General features: G+C 46.1%; 3 protein-coding genes across 3 annotated transcripts in view; 1 reads left to right on the top strand and 2 right to left on the bottom strand.

Moving 5' to 3' along the window:
* The window catches only part of LOC144698080 (uncharacterized), a 642,405-nt gene that overhangs the window by 46,740 nt on the left and 577,534 nt on the right, over window positions 1-18,131 (bottom strand). The window lies entirely within an intron of this gene.
* LOC144697680 (uncharacterized) overlaps window positions 1-18,131 on the bottom strand; it is a 242,269-nt gene that overhangs the window by 210,595 nt on the left and 13,543 nt on the right. The gene's annotated exons all lie outside the window — the stretch shown is intronic.
* Window positions 1,517-18,131, top strand: part of LOC144698079 (uncharacterized) — a 105,571-nt gene continuing 88,956 nt past the window's right edge. The window contains 3 exon segments of the mRNA XM_078570001.1: window positions 1,517-1,624; window positions 3,752-4,460; window positions 4,629-4,817. Of these exon segments, the coding sequence (XP_078426127.1) occupies window positions 4,117-4,460; window positions 4,629-4,817 (533 nt within the window). The 5' untranslated portion in view covers window positions 1,517-1,624; window positions 3,752-4,116.

The following is an 18,131-nucleotide window of genomic DNA, read 5'->3' as shown; positions in this document are numbered from 1 at the left end:
GGCTTCATAAGCAGATTTAATGTGTATAAACACAGGGAAAATAAGCTGACCCGTCATAAAGCTCTGGTTAGGTCACAACAGGAGTATTGCATCCAGTTCTGGTCTCCACACTTTAGGAAAGGGGTGAGGGTCCTTGAGAGGATGCGGAGGAGATTTACCAGAATGGTTCCAGGAAGAAGGGAATTCGGTTACAAAGTGAGATTGGAGAATCTGAAGTTGTTCTTCTTGGAGTTACAGAGTTGAGGGGAGATTGGATAGAGGTGAACAAGATTGTGACAGGTTAAGATAAGGTGGACAAAGAAAATGTTGTTTCCATCTGGTGATGGTACAAAGATTAGGGGGACACAGATTCAAGGTTATGGGCAAAAGATACAGGGCAAATGCAGGGAGGAATATTTTACACAACATGTGGTAATAACCCAGAACTCACTGCCTACGAGCAGGCTGGAAGCAGACATGATAAATGCTTTAAAATTAAATTGGACCAGCATTTAAGAGAAATAAACATGCAGGGGGTTGAAGACACAGCGGGGCAATGAGACAGACTGGACTGCTCTACAGAGAGCTGGCATTGACTCAGTGGGCTGAATGGCCTCTATCTGTGCTGTAATTACTCTGATGCATTTGTTTGACCACTCCTCATAATTTAACCCTTGGAGTTCAGTTGTTATTCAGGTACATCTGCACTGCTCTCCCACTAAGGCCAATATGTTCTATCCTTCCTAAAGTGTGATGCCCAGAACTGAACACAGTATTCCTGTCCTGATGAAATTTCATGTTGACTCGAAACATTAACTCTGTTTCTCTCCACAGATGCTGCCAGGCCTGCTGAGCACTTCCAGCATTATTTATTTTTATTACAGTGGTTCAGGTGCAGTCTAACCAGGATTTTGAAAATGTCGGTGCTTTTCCCACAAACAGAACAAACCTTTTTCCTTCCACAGTCAAAGTCCGATGATATTCAGGACCTGAGGAATCGAGTGACTCTGTTAGATCTTGATGTGATGTTTGGTTTGTGTTTCCCCGTCTCCAAATCCGTCCCATTGAAAATCCTGTACAAAGGACATTATAAAAATCCATCCCTGTCAGTCCAGGATAGAAATTAAGAGACAAACATTTCTCTGGGTTGGAGTTTGCTGTGTGTAAATCCTCCCCTTCTAACCCCCTGTAAAAGGAGTTTCCAAACACTCGGTGTAAACTGGGCTCCGGGAGTTTGTAATCCGGGTTTGGAGTCCTACACCGGGTGTTTGTGAATCCTCCCAGTCCACCCTCCGGCTCCATTCCTCTCCTGCACTCGGCCCTTTCTCACCCGCTGGACTTTCAACCCGGCCGCCTTGATCCCGATCCCCACCCGCGCTGCGCATGCTCCAATTCAAGCCCGGCCACGCCCCTCATTCACTCCGATTGGCCGGAGGAACAGCCGCTCCCGCTGGTCCTCCAGGCCCGCCCCCTGTCCCTATTGGTCCGGAGCTACCGTCAATCATTGTCAGCTGGAGCATGTGTAGCGCGTGAAATCAGGCGTGAGGATAACTGGAGCGAGCGGATTTAAAATGCGGGATTTACAAAGAGCGAGTGCGGACTGAGAGCTGGAAAAAAAGCCCGTGAGCATAGATAGGGCTGGCGGGTGAGTTGGGAGGCTTTATGAATTCACGGTCTCTGTCCTAAACCCTCAATAAGGAACCATCCTTCCAACCACAGATTAGGCAATTTCTCCGGAAGTAGGCCCGAGTTAACGGCCGCCAACTTTATAGGGGGCAAGGAGCAGCAGAGCGCATGTGCGGTCACCATCTTTATAGGGGGCAGGAAGCAGCAGAGCGCATGTGCGGTCACCATCTTTATAGGGGCAAGGAGCAGCAGAGCGCATGTGCTGTCACCATCTTTATAGGGGGCAAGGAGCAGCAGAGCGCATGTGTGGTCACCATCTTTATAGCGGGCAATGTCCAACAGGGAGCATGCGTGGGCGCCATCTTTACAGAGGCTGCAGGCCCGGATGAATGACCCGCAGGAGGGACAATAAATCAGAGATAGAGTTTGGTGTGAAATCAATGGGTTGTTGTAAAACAGGAGATCAGGGTAACAGTCAGAAACAACAACAGCTTCTATTAACATCATAAATCATCCCAGTGAGCTTCACAGGGAAATTATAAAATAAAGTATAACATTCAGACACAGAAGGAGGTGACCAAAATACTTAAATAGTCACTTGTTTGTACAGAATTTGATTATTACTGAAAAAAGAGACAAGCTGTCAAAGCTTTTCCTGTTGCACTCACCAGGACAGACGCAAGAATCCCAAATTTCAAAGGGAACCACAATTTATACTGCACGAGAAAAGGGTGCTGATTGGTTGGACCGTCGGCTCTGATTGGTTGTTGCCATGGACAATACAGCCAGGAGCTGTCATCCCCTCTGCTTTTGTTTAACTCCACAAAAGACCCCGTGCCTGGACTTGTTCCTTCTGCCTGCAGAGGCCAGGTCCCTGTGGATGAACATATGTAGCTTCTAGCAAGTGTAAGTGAGACACATTACAAGCCTGACTGATAATTTTTGAAATTTGGTATTCTTCCCTCTATCCTGATGAGTACAAGATAAAATGTTTTGACAGAATGTCTTTTTTTATTAATACTAAGTTGTCTTAAAGGGGGAAAGTGTGGTAGACAGAGGGAGAGAATCTCAGAGCTTGGGGTCGAGGGAACTGAAGGCACGGACACGAATGGTGGAGAAATTAAAACAGGGAATGCTAGAATTAGAGCAGTGCAGATATCATAGAGGGTTGTGGGTCTGCAGGAGCCACAGAGAGGAGGCCATTGGGGGATTTGAAAACAAGGATGAGATTTTTAAAATCGAGTCGCTCCTTGAACGGGAGCCAAGGAAGGTCAGGGAATGGGCCTAGCTGTGAGTGAAGACACAGACAGCAAAAATATGGATGTCTTCAAGGTTACGGAGGGCAGAATGTGGGAGACCAGCCAGGAGTGTGTTGGAATGGTCAAGTCTGGAGGTAAAAATGGCTGTGATAAGGGTTTCAGCAGCAGATGAGACACTCCTGAGACAGGGGTGGGGTCGGGTGATATTACGGAGGTGGAAACAGGCGATCTTAGTAATGGCACAGACATGAGGTCAGCAGCTCATTTCGAGATCAAATGTGACACCGAGGTTGTGAACAGACTGGTTTAATCTCAGACCGTTCCCAGGGAAAGGGATGGAGTTGGTATCTGGGAAATGGAGATTGGAGCAGGGACTGAAAACAGTGTCTTCAGTCTTCTCAGTGTTTAATTGGAGTTAATTAGTCATCAGGAAGAGAAGCAGGAACCAGAATGGGCCATGAGACTGATCCCAGGTTTAACTCAGTTAGAGAGGGAGAGAAGGAAGGAAGGAAACTCTGGGACATTGGGAGAAACCACCTTCATAATCGCTCATTAAATCTCCACACAGTTAGTTTTGAACACAAGGTTAACATCTGCTATTCTGTCTGGTCGGTCAGGGGGTTTCAGATTAATGTTTTGTCACGAGTAATCACTGAGGTGAATGATCAGACATATTGTCAACTCCAATTATAGAAATTTGTTAAAAATATACAGAAAGAATTGTCCAAAACTCTGTTTGGATTTCAGCACAGGGAGGAGGGAGAGTGTGTGGGATGGGGATTTGCAGCTTTGGGGGAACAAGAGAGGAAAAAATGTTCCATAGAATTGTCTGTTCTGAATTTCTATCCTGTTCTTACAGTGATGGATCTTGTAAACTCCTTTTACAGATAATTAGAAGGGGAGGATTTTCAGGCAGGAAACTCAAACCAAACATCACATCAAGATCTGACACAGTCACTCGATTCATCAGGACCTGAATATCATCACCTTTGAATGTGGACGGAGAAACGTTTGTCTGTTCTGTCTGTGGGAAAAGATTTCAAACATCAGTGTGACTGGAAAAGCACCGAGACACACACACACCCGAGTGAGAGTATCCCAGTGAACTGACTGTGGAAAGAGCTTTAACCAGTTACACAGCCTGAAATAACATCACACCATTCACAGCAGGGAGAAACTGTACACGTGTTCTCTGTGTGGACGAGGCTTCAACTGATCATCAAACTTAGAGAGACACAGGGACACCTGGACCATGGAGAAACCGTGGAAATGTAAGGACTGTGAGAAAGGATTCAATCGTCCATCCGAACTGGAAACCCATCGACGCAGTCACACTGGGGAGAGACCGTTCACCTGCTCTGAGTGTGGGAAGGGATTCAAGCGGTTATCCCACCTGCTGACACACCAGCGAATTCACACTGAGGAGAGGCCATTCAGTTGTACTTCCTGTGGAAAGAGATTCAGGACTTCATGGAACCTCAAAGTACACCAGCGAATTCACACTGGAGAAAGGCCTTTCACCTGCTCCGAGTGTGGGAAGGGATTCACTCGGTCATCCCACCTGCTGACACACCAGCGAGTTCACACTGGAGATAGGCCATTCACCTGCTTTGAGTGTGGGAAGAAATTCACTCTGTTATCCCACCTGCTGACACACCAGCGAGTTCACACTGAGGAGAGGCCATTCAGTTGAACTTCCTGTGAAAAGAGATTCAGGACTTCATGGAACCTCAAAGTACACCAGCGAATTCACACTGGAGAGAGGCCTTTCACCTGCTCCGAGTGTGGGAAGGGATTCACTCAGTCATCCCACCTGCTGACACACCAGCGAATTCACACTGCAGAGAGACCATTCACCTGCTCCCAGTGTGGGAAGGGATTCACTCAGTCATCCACCCTGCTGAAACACCAGCGAATTCACACAAGGAGAGGCCATTCCGCTGCACTTCCTGTGTAAAGAGATTCAGCCTTCATTCCACCTCAGTGTACGCCAGTGAATTCACATGGGAGACAGGCTGTTCACCTGCTCGGAGTGTGGAAAGGGATTCACTCATTTATCCAACCTGTTGAGGCACTAGCGAGTTCACAACGGGGAGATGCTGTTCACCTTCTTCCGAATGTAGGAAGGGATTCGCTTAGTCATCCCACCTGCTCAGACAGCAGTGAGTTCACAAGTGTCTGCAGAGGTTGGATTCTGCTGTTATTGCTGCTGTTAATCACATGCGGAACTGAACTGTGTTCATTCTGACAGTTTTGGTTTGTTTCTATTGCTGTTCATAATCCCTGTAACTGGGCTGAAGTTTAATATCTTGAAGTCTGTTAAATAAATCAGTTTTGTTTCATACTCTCAGAATGTCGAGTCCTTGATTTCTCCAGGATAAGAGAAGACTGATTGATGTCCTGTTCCTAATGGCTCCATTTTTGGATCTTTTCTCCTCTCTTAACTCTAGATTCTTTCAGTTCTCAGACCTTTGGTTACTCTCATGGATACGTCCCAGCTCCCCACAACTCCCAGAGAGCCTTGGGATCCAGGGAAGTATCAGTGTTAAAAACAGAAAATGCTGGAAATAACCGATACTTTTCCAAGTGCCAATTGATTTTCTCCCAGATTATTGTCTCCAGCCTTTCCCCACAACTGATATGAAGCTGATTGTCCTAGAATAGCTGTGTTTTTGAACAGGGGTGTAACATTTACAATCTATCAGTTCTTTGACACCACTACTATATAAGGAGGATTGGAAGATTGTGACCAGAGCCTCCACAAGTTCCATGTGAAGGATGCTGTCTCTGACAGTGCAGCAGTCCCTCAGTGTCACCCTGGAGTGTCAGCCTAGATAATGTGCTCAGGTTTATTAATATTTCCTCTTGTTATTGATGTGGGTCATTAAGAAACAATGGACTCTTATGATGTCATCCAGTCCCAGTGCAATGATGTCATCCAGTCCCAGTGCGATGATGTCATGAAGACTATACAATACCAGCGGAGCCTTAGTGGTGAAAACAGTTTTGTTCGAGATGGCAGCAAGTCCATTACTGATAGATGTGGATTATGAAGCTGAGCAACACGTACAGTATATATCCCATCTCCTGACACTCTGCCCCCACCTCTCGACACACTGCCCCCATCTCCCAACACCCTACCACCATCTCCTGACACTCTGCCCCCACCTATTGACACACTGCGCCAATCTCCCGACACTCTGCCCCCATCTCCCAACTCCCGACATGCTGCCCCATCTCCCGACACTCTGCCCCATCTCCCGACACACTGCCCCATCTCCCAACACTCTGACCCCATCTCCCGACACTCTGCCCCCATCTCCTGACACTCTGCCCCCATCTCCCGACACACTGCCCCATCTCCCAACACTCTGCCCCCCATCTCCCGACACTCTGCCCCCGTCTCCCGACACTCTGCCCCCATCTCCCGACACACTGCCCCATCTCCCGACACTCTGCCCCCATCTCCCGACACTCAGCCCCCGTCTCCCGACACGCTGCCCCATCTCCTGACACTCTGCCCCATCTCCCGACACTCTGCCCCCATCTCCTGACACGCTGCCCCCATCTCCCGACACTCTGCCCCATCTCCTGACACTCTGCCCCATCTCCCGACACTCTGCCCCCATCTCCTGACACTCTGCCCCCATCTCTCGAGCAGCCCGTCTCTACCTCTGCTGAACCCACACAGGATGCACCATGTTGAAACCAGAGGAAAGGACTGGGTGAGAAATTGTAATTCACCAAGGGTGTGCACATGGGGGTTTGACAAAATATTAAGTTTCCTGTTTTTAACAAGGACACAGAAAATGTATTGATTGGAACCACTTCCAGCTCTTGTCCATTCTGACATCCCGTGGGCCAGCTCACCCTCTCACTGGGTTCATGCTGAATGTTAATCCAGGCTGGGAGCCATTGGGTGGATGGGCAATGGGTGGGTGAGTGGCTGAAGGAATGTTCAGTTCACAGAGAGGGGGATGGGGGAGGGGGGGTTGGTGCTGGTGGTGGGAAGTGTTCATTCTGAAGGAGTCCCACCTGAAACAGTGACCACTAACTTATCACTTTCTAATGGCGATTGACCTGCTGTGTACTTCCCCAGGTTTGTTCTGTTCAGTATTTATATATTTTTTTATCTTTGCTAAAACATATTGTTCTGACACTGAAATACAGAGAATTTTAATTATGTTAATGTCAATCTCCATCGAGTGCACAGGAGGACTCAACTGGTCCAAACTTTTTATGGTATCAATAAACAAAATTCCTACAAGATGTTTTTTTGGGGAATTGTTTTTCTCTGAGACCCGGGACAGTCAAACTATGACCCAAAGTTCAGATTTGGGCCTTGAGCCTGGGATATGGGGCCCACATACATGGAGCACCATTACCAGATGTCTTTCATCCCCGATTTTAATCACTCCACCATTGGTGACCGTGCCTTCAGCTGCCTGGACCCTAAGCTCTGGAATTTCCTCCCTAAACCTCTCACCTTTCTCATTCACTTTCCCCCTTTCAGACAGTCCTGATGACTGACCTCTTTGACCAAGCTTTTGGCCATCTGGCCTAATATGTCCTGCTCCTGTGAAATTCCTTGGGACATTTTATCATGTTAAAAGCTTGATATAAATAGAAGTTGTTGTTGTTCTTCACAGTATCACATTATCGTTACAGTGTAGAAGGAGGCCAATTTGTCCATTGAGTCTGCACTGACTCACTGAAAGAACATTCCACCTTGTCCCACTCCCCTGCCTTATCCCCGTAACCTTGCACATTCTCTCTCTCCATGTAACAATCCAATTCCCTTTTGAATACCTCGATCGAACCTGCCTCCACCACCCTTTCAGGAAGTTTTTTCCAGAATCCAACCACCCTCTGGGTGATTTTTTTCCCCTCACATCACAATTGCTCCTTTTTTCAATTATTTTGAATCTGTGCCCTCCAGTTCTTGATGTTCTCTTAAGTGCGAACATTTTCTCACTACCCTGTCCATACCCCTCAGGATCTTGAATCCGTCTATTAAATCTCCTCTCAGCCTTCCTTTCTCCAAGGAAAACAGTCCTAACCTCTCTAATCTATCCTCATTGCTACAGTTCTTCATCCTGGGAATTATTCTTGTTAATCTCCTATGTATTCTCTCCAAAGCCTTCACATCCTTCCTCAAGTATGGTGCACAGAACTGGACACTGTACTCCAGGTGAAGCCTGACAAGTGTCTTATACAAGTTCAACATGACCTCCTTACTCTTGTACTCAATACCCATATTAATGAAGCCTAAGATACTAAATGCTTTATTAACTGCTCTCTCAACATTCCCTGCCATCCTCAATGACTTAAGTACGTACACACAGAGGTCCCTCTGTTCCTGCACCTCCTTTAGAGGGTCTCCCTTTATTTTATGCTATCTCACCATATATTTCCTACCAAAACAAATCACCTCACACTTCTCTGCATTGAACTTCATCTGCCACTTGTCTGCCCAATCCACCAACATGTCTATGTCCTTTTGAAGTTCATGGCTTTCCCTATCACAGTTGACAACATTTCCAATCTTCGTATCATCCGCAAATCACCAGGACACAGACACCCGAGTCACAACTTATATCGGGGTCGAACCTGGCATCAAGCATCCAAAAAGTCTGGTTTAGTCTCAGACTGTTGCCAGGGAGAGGAATGGAGTTGGTCGCTCGGGAATGAAAACAATGGGTTCAGTCTTCGCTATATTGAATTGAAGGAAATTTCTGCACAATTCACCACTGGATATTAGACAAACAGTCTGAAAATTTAACAAAAGTGGAGAAGTGGAGAGAGGTGGTGGTGAGGTAGAGCTGGGCACTGTCAGTGTCCATGTGATAACTGACACTGTGTTTTCAGATGATGTCGTTGTGGGGAGCATGTTGATGAGAAATAAGGGGAAGCCAAGGCTGGATCCTTTGTGGACACCAGAGGTAACTATGGGAGTGGGAAGGGAAGACATTCCAAGTGATTCTCTGGCTATGATTAGACAGAGAAGAATGGAACCAGGAGAGAGCAGCCCCACCCAGCTGGATGACAGTGGAGAGGTGTTGGAGCAGAATGGTGTGGTCAACCCTGTCAAAGGCTGCAGACAGATCGAGAAGGGATAGTTTACCTTTGTCACAGTCACATAGGATGTCATTGGTGGCATTGGTCAGAGCTGTTTCAGTACTGTGGCAGGGCAGAAACCTGATTGGGGGGATTCAAACATGGAGTTCTGGGAAAGATGGGCACAGATTTGGGAGGTGTGAACATGTCCAAAGAGTTTGGAGAGGAAAGGGAAATTGGAGGTGGGGCAGTAGTTTGCATGGATAGTGGTGTCAAGGGTTTGTCCCTTGAGGAAGGGGTTGATGGTTTGAGGGAGAGATGGACAGTATCTGAAGAGCGAAAACTGTTAACAATATCAGTGAACATGGGGAAGTTGGGTTATCAGCAGTTCAGTGGGAACAGGGTCGATGAGGCAGGAGGTGGGTTTCATGGAAAAGATGAGCACTGGGGGGTGCATGAGGGGAGATGGGAGAGAAACTAAAGAAAGATGTGGGTTCAGAGGTCGGACATGGGAGATGAGCACTGAGAGGAGGGAAGCAGCAGAGGCAGCTGATCAGATTATTTCAATCTTAGTGACAAAGAAGCTCCATGAGCTCCTCACACTTGTTGTTGGAGGTGAGGATGGAGGAGACAGGAAAGAAGAAGAGCCCTTCAAAATGAAATAACTTGTGTTAGAGATGTTAAAAAGATTCAATACACTGTATTTAACAGAAAGCTGATTTATTTGACTTTTGTCCAGAATGTTAACATGTATAACTGGACTGAAGTTTCTAAGGAATATATCTTTTCATTTCTGTTGGACTGTTGTAAAAGCATTTTTTCCCCAATTTTCTTGGACTGTGGCTTGGCTTTAAAAACTACCATGGCTGCAGTTGAAAGACATGTTCCCTGGAACAGGATGTGAAATATACAATGTTGCTATCTCTTGGAACAGTGTGCCTGGTTGGACAAAATGGTACTGGAAAGGAGGCCTAGGGAACTGCCTAGCAATGGAGTTTTGATTGGCTCCTGACCAAGTGGCCAGGTTCTGTGTGGTGATTGTGCAGTAGATCAGCTCCTAGCCTGAAAAGAGGAAAGACCTGAAACCTCTCTCTCCTGTGTTTTGTGAGATTCCAGTAATCCTGCCATTGTAGCCAGCTGGCTATTCCTCATACCATTGGATTCTGCTTTCTTTGAGAAGCCCCTGTCAAGAGGAAAAGAGGGGAATGTCATGAAGCTATTCATGTATATATTATTGGAAAATATTTTTCTTTAAAAATAGAGGTTTAGTCTGTGGGTGTCTTAACTGGACAAAAGCCAGCTGGTCTGGGTGCTTTGATGTATACTAGTTGTGAGATATAAGAGAGATAGAGTGCATTTCCATTTTTTGAATAGACCATTCAAAAAGTGGGGTGAATTCTGACACCTTGCTTGCAGAGACCAAGCAATATATTTACATTGCTAATGAAATTGGTACAATGAAAGGGGTTTTATAGTTAGAGAGGTGGAGTTCAAAGAGGTTGGTGATACAATGAGAATTGACATTCAATGAGCTGTGCTAGGTCTGACAAGACTGCCGTGTTGTGTGTGTAGGACAGAGGCAATGTAAGTAAAGCAGCTGTAAGCCTTCAACTGTCTCCACAGGAACCAAAGTGAAATGAACCTAATTTTGAATTTGTGAGGTGAAAATGCTTTGCCTGGTGTCTGGTTAAGTCTATGGGTTGCTGTTGCCTTCATGGAGAATAGTTTGGGAATTTAAAGTTATGATCCTAGTAATTTGTAGCCATGTGCATATATTTAACTTGTGTAAATTAATAAAATGTTTCATTTAGCTTAATATAAAACCTCTCGAGAACTAGTGGTCTGATTCCTGAATTTAGAGTTGCACCTTAAACATAATATTTAAAATTATTGGTTATGATATTTGGTTAAAGTCTCCCTCTGGGATTTTTAAATAACTCAACTTTATCAACTGCTTGGTCGTAACAGAGAAATCACCAGTAGAAACATTAAAATCAAGTTTCAACCAGAGAACGACAGACTGCAAGTGCTGGGAGACCACCTCATGTCAGCCACAACAACCTGCAAGGAATTTGGAAGAAAGCAATCAAAGTCAATCCATCTAATCCTGAACTCTGGAATGGTGTTATTGAACTGTTTTATCTCACTCTTAAAATCCATGTTTTGTGTGTCTTACATGTGTTTGTGTGTGTGTTTGTATTTGTGTGTGTTTGCATTTGTGTTTACGTTTGTATTTGTGTATGTTTGTATTTGTGTGTTTATGTTGTATTTGTGTGTGTTTGTATTTGTGTGTTTGCATTTGTATTTGTGTGTGCGTTTGTGTTTGTATTTTATGTGTTTGCGTTTGTATTTGTGCGTTTGCGTTTGTATTTGTGTGTGTGTTTGCATTTGTGTGTGTGTTTGCATTTGTATTTGTGTGTGTGTTTGCGTTCGTATTTGTGTGTGTGTGTTTGCGTTTGTATTTGTGTGTGTGTGTTTGCGTTTGTATTTGTGTGTGTTTGCGTGTGTTTGTTTGTCGGGGTTTAAGAAGGGGTACAGCTTGTAATAGAGTTAAAAGTTAGCAGTTCATGTTGCTTTTGCCACTGGTTAAAGACGATTTGTTTAATAAACAGTTATTTACTTGTTAAGTTTACAAACCTGCTGCTTGTATTCTGTTAACCTAAATTAAACAGTTAGGTAGAATTGGGGCAATCTGGTGGTCTAATAAAACTTTTCACATTTGTCTTGGCTCGGGGAGCAGTGGGGCTGGATATTACAGTGCACCATTCCCAGTGAGTTGTAACAAGTTTATTAACATCAGCAGAAACAGACCCCAATGAACATGGTTCAGTCCTGGATGTGATCAACAACAAAATCCAATCACTATAGTTACTTGTGAACTCGCTGGTGTCTCAGCAGATTGGGTGAAGTAGAGAATTCCTTCCCACACATTGAGCAGGTGAACGGTCTCTCCCCAGTGTGAGTTCTGTGGTGTGTCAGCAGGTTGGATGACTGACTGAATCTCTTCCCACACACAGAGCAGGTGAATGGCCTCTCCCCAGTGTGAACTCGTTGGTGTGCGCGCAGGTTGGATGACTGAGTGAATCCCTTCCCACACACGGAGCAGGTGAACGGCCTCTCCCCAGTGTGAATTCGCTGGTGTGCAGTGAGTTGAGATGATTGTCTGAACCCAGTCCCACAGTGAGAGCACCTGAACGGTCTCTCGTCAGTGTGAATACGTTGATGGAACATCAGTTCCCTGGAACTTTTGTAGCACTTCCTGCAGTCTGGGCATTTAAAAGGTCTCTCATTAGTGTGAACTCGCTGGTGTGTCAACAGGTTGGATGCATCAGTGAATCGCTTCCCACACTCAGAGCAGATGAACAGTCTCTCCCCATTATGAATTCTCTGGTGTGTCTGCAGGTGGGATAACTGAGTAAATCCTTTCCCACACTCAGGGCAGATGAATGGTTTCTCCTGAGTGTGAATTTGCTGGTGTCACAGCAGGTGGGATGAATTTATGAATCCCTTCCCACACTCGGAGCAGGTGAACGGCCTCTCCCAAGTGTGACCGCGCCGATGAATTGCCAGGTCCAATGGGGATCTGAATCCCTTCCCACAGTCCCCACATTTCCACGGTTTCTCCCTGTTGTGACTGCATTTATGTTTTGACAGGTCAGATGATCGGCTGAAGTCTCGTCCACACACAAAACACGTGTATGGTTTCTCCCCACTGTAAACGGTGCTTTTTCCTTCCATGTTCAAAATCCTTCCAATAACCTGTTGATTTAAAACAGTAAAAAGGAATGAGAGAGAACCCACAAAAACACAAAGGCAGGTTGTGAAATTGAGCTGAATGAATCTGGGAATTTGTGGGGCCGGCACGAGGAAAAAGTGACCATGAAAACTGCTGGATTGTCATAAAAACCTAACTGGTTCACTAATGTCCTTCAGGGGAGGGAACCTGCCACCCCGTCGAGCCGACTCCACCATTCAATACAATCGTGGCTGATCTTGGGCTTCAACTCCACTTTCCCGCCCACTCCCCATATCCCTTGACTCCCTGAGAGACCAAAAATCTCTCCATCCCAGTCTGAAATATATTCAGTGATGGAGCATCTGCAACCCACATAGAATTCTATGTGATAGAGAGAGGAAGATAGACAAGGGGAGTGGGAGAGGCAGAGAGAGAAGGGAATGGGAGAGGCAGAGAAAGAAGGGGAGTGGGAGAGGCAGAGAGAGAAGGGGAGTGGGAGAGGCAGAGAGAGAAGGGGAGTGGGAGAGGCAGAGAGAGAAGGGGAGTGGGAGAGGCAGAGAGAGAAGGAGAGTGGGAGAGGCAGAGACAGCAGGGCAGTGGGAGAGGCAGAAAGAGAAGGGGAGTGGGAGAGGCAGAGAGGGAAGGGCAATAGGAGAGGCAGAGACAGCAGGGCAGTGGGAGAGGCAGAGAGAGAAGGGGCAGTGGGAGAGGCAGAGAGAGAAGGGCAGTGGGAGAGGCAGAGACAGCAGGGCACTGGGAGAGGCAGAGAGAGAAGGGCAGTGGGAGAGGCAGAGAGAGAAGGGGCAGTGGGAGAGGCAGAGACAGCAGGGCACTGGGAGAGGCAGAGAGAGAAGGGGAGTGGTAGAGGTAGAGAAGAAAGGGCAGTGGTAGAGGCAGGGGGTGAGGAGAGGGTTTTGATAAACTGACAACTAAACCAGAACTTTCACAAAACCTCCCAAATCCTCAACCTCCACCACCTGGAAGGCCCAGGGTAGCAGGTGAATGTGAACACCATCACCTCCAAGCCACACACCCTCCTGACTTGTCTGACATCCGGTACCGGATGAACAGAAATTTCCTCCATTTAAATATCGGGTAGACTGAAGCCATTGTCTTCAGTCCCCACTACAAACTCCACTCCCTAGCCACGGACTCCATCCCTCTCCCTGACAACTGTCTGAGACTGAACCAGACTGTTCACAACCACGGTGAAATATTTCACCCCAAGATGAGCTTCCAACCACATATCCACATCATCATCAAGACCGCCTATTTCCACCTCAGTAACATCGCCCGACTCCACCCCAGTCTCAGCTCATCTGCTGCTGAAACTCTCATCTACTCCTTTATTACCTCTAGACTTAACTATCCTAACACACTCCTGGCCGGCCTCCCACATTCACCCTCCCTGTAATCTTGAGGCCATCCAAAACTCTGCTGCCCGTGTGCTTACTCGCACCAAGTCTTGTTCACCCATCACCCCTATGCTCACCGACCTACAAAGGCTCTGGGATAAGAAGCAACATTTTTAATTTCTCATCCATATTTTCAAATCCCTCCAGGGTCTCACCCTCCCTATCTCTGTAATCCAGCCTCACAACCCTCAGAGGTATCTCAGCTCCTCTAATTCCAGCCTCCTGAGAATTCCTGATTTTAATCGTTGTACCATTGGTGACCGTTCTTTCATTTGCCTAGGCCACAAGCTCTGGAATTTCCTCCTTAAACCTCTCCACCTCTCTTTCCTCTTTTAAGATACCCCTTAAAACCGACCTCTTTGATCAAGCTTTTGGTTACCTGACCTCATATCTCCTTATGTGACTCAGTGGCAAATGTTGCTTTGCAATATTTTTGTGAAATGCCTTGGAACATTGTGTTTCTCTAGCACTTTCAATGTAAGACAAATTATTATTGTTGATTTGGAGATATATCCCTGTTCCTTCATCATCGCCGGGTGAATAACCTGTAACTCCTTACCTAACAGCATTTTACTAATAAAGTTCGTTTAGAGAAACTGGTGTTGTTCTCCTTGGAGCAAAGTAGATTGAGAGGAGATTCGATAGGGGTGTACAAGTTTATGATTGGCTTAGATAACGTAGTTAAATAAAAGCTGTTCACAGTATCTGATTGTAAAATGATTACATGACACAGACTTAAGATTTGGGGCAAGATGTACAGGGGCCATGTGAGGAGAAAATTTTCCACAGCGAGTGGTAATGACCTGGAACTCAATGCTTACAGTCAGAGGCCGATAATATCACATTCCGATGAATTGAGTGATTCTGTTAGATCTTAATGTGATGTTTGGTTTGAGTTTCCCAAATGCAAATCCTTCCCATTTAATGTCCTGTAAAAAGGAGTTTGCAAAACAATCCATCAGTGTCAGTCCAGGATATAAACTGCGAAGAGACAAACATTACTCCTGGTTTGGGTTTGCTGTGAGTAAATCTTCCCCTTCGAACCCCCTGCAAGAGGAGTTTCCAAAATCCATCGCTGTCAGTCCAGGATAGAAATTCACTATATTCTGTCCTCCTGCTACCTGGACCAGGATGACCGCGCATGCGCCCTGCTACACATTGCCCCCTATAAAGATGGCGGCCGTTAATCTGGGCCTGGCGAAGGGAGAAATCCAGACTTTTTCGTTCCTGTAAACACAGGACCGGTACCTTGTTATTTGGGGTTTGCGGCCTGCACTGTGTCTTTATGAAGCATCCCTGTCCACTCCGCTGGCTGCATTCCTCCTCACACACCCACTAACTCTGTTAGTTTGCTCCACTCGACATTCTCTGACCCGCTCTGAGCAGCTTCAGTCACAGACCAGCACTGCGCGTGCTCACGAAGCTGGCCAAAACGCACCGAGCGCGCGCTCACGCTCTGATGCGCATGTGCAGGGAGCTGCAGTGAGGATAGGGCACATTCTGCTCCCATTTGAATGCTGGGTAGCCCCGTCGCCATTGAAAACCAAATTTTATGAACAGAAAATTGTGTTTTGTGACCCTATGACGATTGAATGATAGTGCCAAGATATAATATTATTAAGTAAATTGATATGACAAATGAAATGCACCCGCCCTCTGCCATAGTTCTGTCCTGGATGTAAATAACAACAGAATAACCCCCTACAGTTAGATGTGAATTCACTGTAGTCTCAGCAGGCGATGTGAACAAGTGATTTTTCTTCCCATACATAGAACATTTAAACTTTGTCTTACCAGTAACATCCGAACAAGGAGCAATTCGGCCCCTCGAGCCTGCTCCACCATTTAATAAGACCATGTCTGATAGTAACCTCAGATCTGAATCCAATATCCTATCACCCCTTTGCTTATGATGAATCTATCCACCTCTGCCTTAAAAATATTCAAAGACACTGCTTCCACCACCTTTTCAGGAAGAGAGTTCCAAAGACTCAAAATCCTATGAGAGAAAACAACTCGCCTCATCTCTGTTTAAATTGGCGACCTCTTATTTTTAAACAGTCAGAGAATGACTAGATTTCTGCACAGGGCCAGTGGAAAGTACAGTTAACATGATTGGCAAGCAGTGAGGAAGTGAAGTGCAATTCAAGAGCACCTTGTTTGTGCATTTTCCAGATTAAAACTTCAATTGAATTTATTGTTCTCCATCATAAGCATATTCAAGATGGAAATCCATTAATATTTGGACTCTCAGGGAATCAATGGATTGGGTGGGGGGAGAGGAAGTAGAGTGGAGGTCGAAGATCATTCAATGTTGGAGCAGGCTCAATGGAACGGACTGTCTACCCCTGCTCTTATTTCTTGTGTTCTTTTGAACAACACTATGAATCATTTCCATTCAAGCACAGCCGATTCAGCACCCAACCTTTCACCTCCTCCCTTCCAACATTCCAGGTGACAAAGTGATTTCCTTGTACTCCTTGGTATCTAGTGATGTGTATTCACTGCTCACGATGTGATCTCCTCTACGTTGAGGAGACTAAATTCCGATTGAGTGACAGCTCTATGGATCATCACCATTCTGTCTGCAGTCATGATCCTGAGCTTCAAGCTATTTACCAGTTTAATTCTCCACCAACTCCCTCTCTGACCTCTCTGTCCTCGGACTCCTGCACTGTTCCAATGAATATCAATGGAAGCTGGAGGAACAGCAGCTCATCTTTGATTAGACACTTTACAACCTTCCAGGCTCAACATTCATTTCAACAATTTCAGATAATAACATGTAAAGTAAAGGTGATAATCTGTGCACTAGGGAAATGAGTGTGAATCCCCCCTGGACAGAGGGGAACTGACCATCCATCTCAAGCTCTAATTCCCAAACAGAAAATGCTGCCAAGAATCAGCAAGTCAGGCTGAGTCTGTGGCCGCTCTCACCATTTGAATCCGTCACAATGCCCGGCTGATTCATGGCAGCTCCGGACCAATAGAAAGAACCGGAGGACCGAGCGGGAGCGGCTGGTCCTCCAACCAATCGGAGTGAATGAGGGGCGGGGCCGGGCTGGGGGTGAAGCATGCGCAGTGTGAGTAATGGCGATGGAGAGATGGACCTTTCTCTGAGCCTCAATCGGTGAGTGGGTGAATGGTGGGGCGGAGGGAGCGATGGGTCCGTCGGATGGGCGGGAGGCTTCGCAAATATGTTGTATAAGCAGCAAACCCCGGGAATGATGCCGGGGAGACCGTCACCTGTTTGTATCGAGCGAGGCCGCAGCTTTTTCCCAGTTACCGACGCGGGGGAGATGGCCGCCATCTTTTTTGGAGGCAATGTACAAGAGGGCGCATGCGCGGTCGCCATCTTTGTTGGGGGCAATGTTTTTGCAATATTTTCAATGACAATGGGAACAACTTGTCCATCAAACTGATTCACGCTTTGAGTTGCAATGTCTTACTGATGAGGCAGAACAACGACATATGTCCAAGTCAGTGACAATAATTTACTATGTGCCTCTAACATAATAAAACTTCACAAGGTATTTCACAGAAATGTTACAAAGTAACGTTTGACACTGAGTCACATAAGGAGATATTAGGGCAGGTGACCAAAAGCTTGGTCAAAGAGGTCGGTTTTAAGGGGTATCTTAAAGGGTAGAAAGTGAGGTGGAGAAGTTTAAGGAAGAAATTCCAGAACTTGAGGCCGAGGCAAATGAAAGAACGGTCACCAATGGTGGAGCGATTAAAATCAGGTATGATAAGAGGCTGGAATTAGATAAGTGTCGAGATCTGAAAGGGATGTGTGGCTGGAGGGGGTTACAGAGATAGGGATGATCACAACCATGGAGGAAAACAAGAGTGAGAATTTGAAAATGAAGGTGCTTCTAAAACAGGGATCTTTGTAGGTCAGTGAGCACAGAGGTGAACAAGACTTGGTGCAAGTAAGCACATGGGCAGCAGAGTTTTGGATGACTGAAGATTACAGGGAGATTGAATGTAGGAGGCTGGCCGGTCGGGAGTGCATTAGGATAGTAAAGTCTAGAGGTAACAAAGAAATGGATGAGAGTT

Source organism: Cetorhinus maximus, chromosome 23 (assembly GCF_964194155.1).
Source record: "Cetorhinus maximus chromosome 23, sCetMax3.hap1.1, whole genome shotgun sequence".
NCBI classification, from domain to species: domain Eukaryota; kingdom Metazoa; phylum Chordata; class Chondrichthyes; order Lamniformes; family Cetorhinidae; genus Cetorhinus; species Cetorhinus maximus.
Note: the sequence above shows the minus strand (reverse complement) of the source record. Positions and strands in the feature narration are given on the sequence as shown.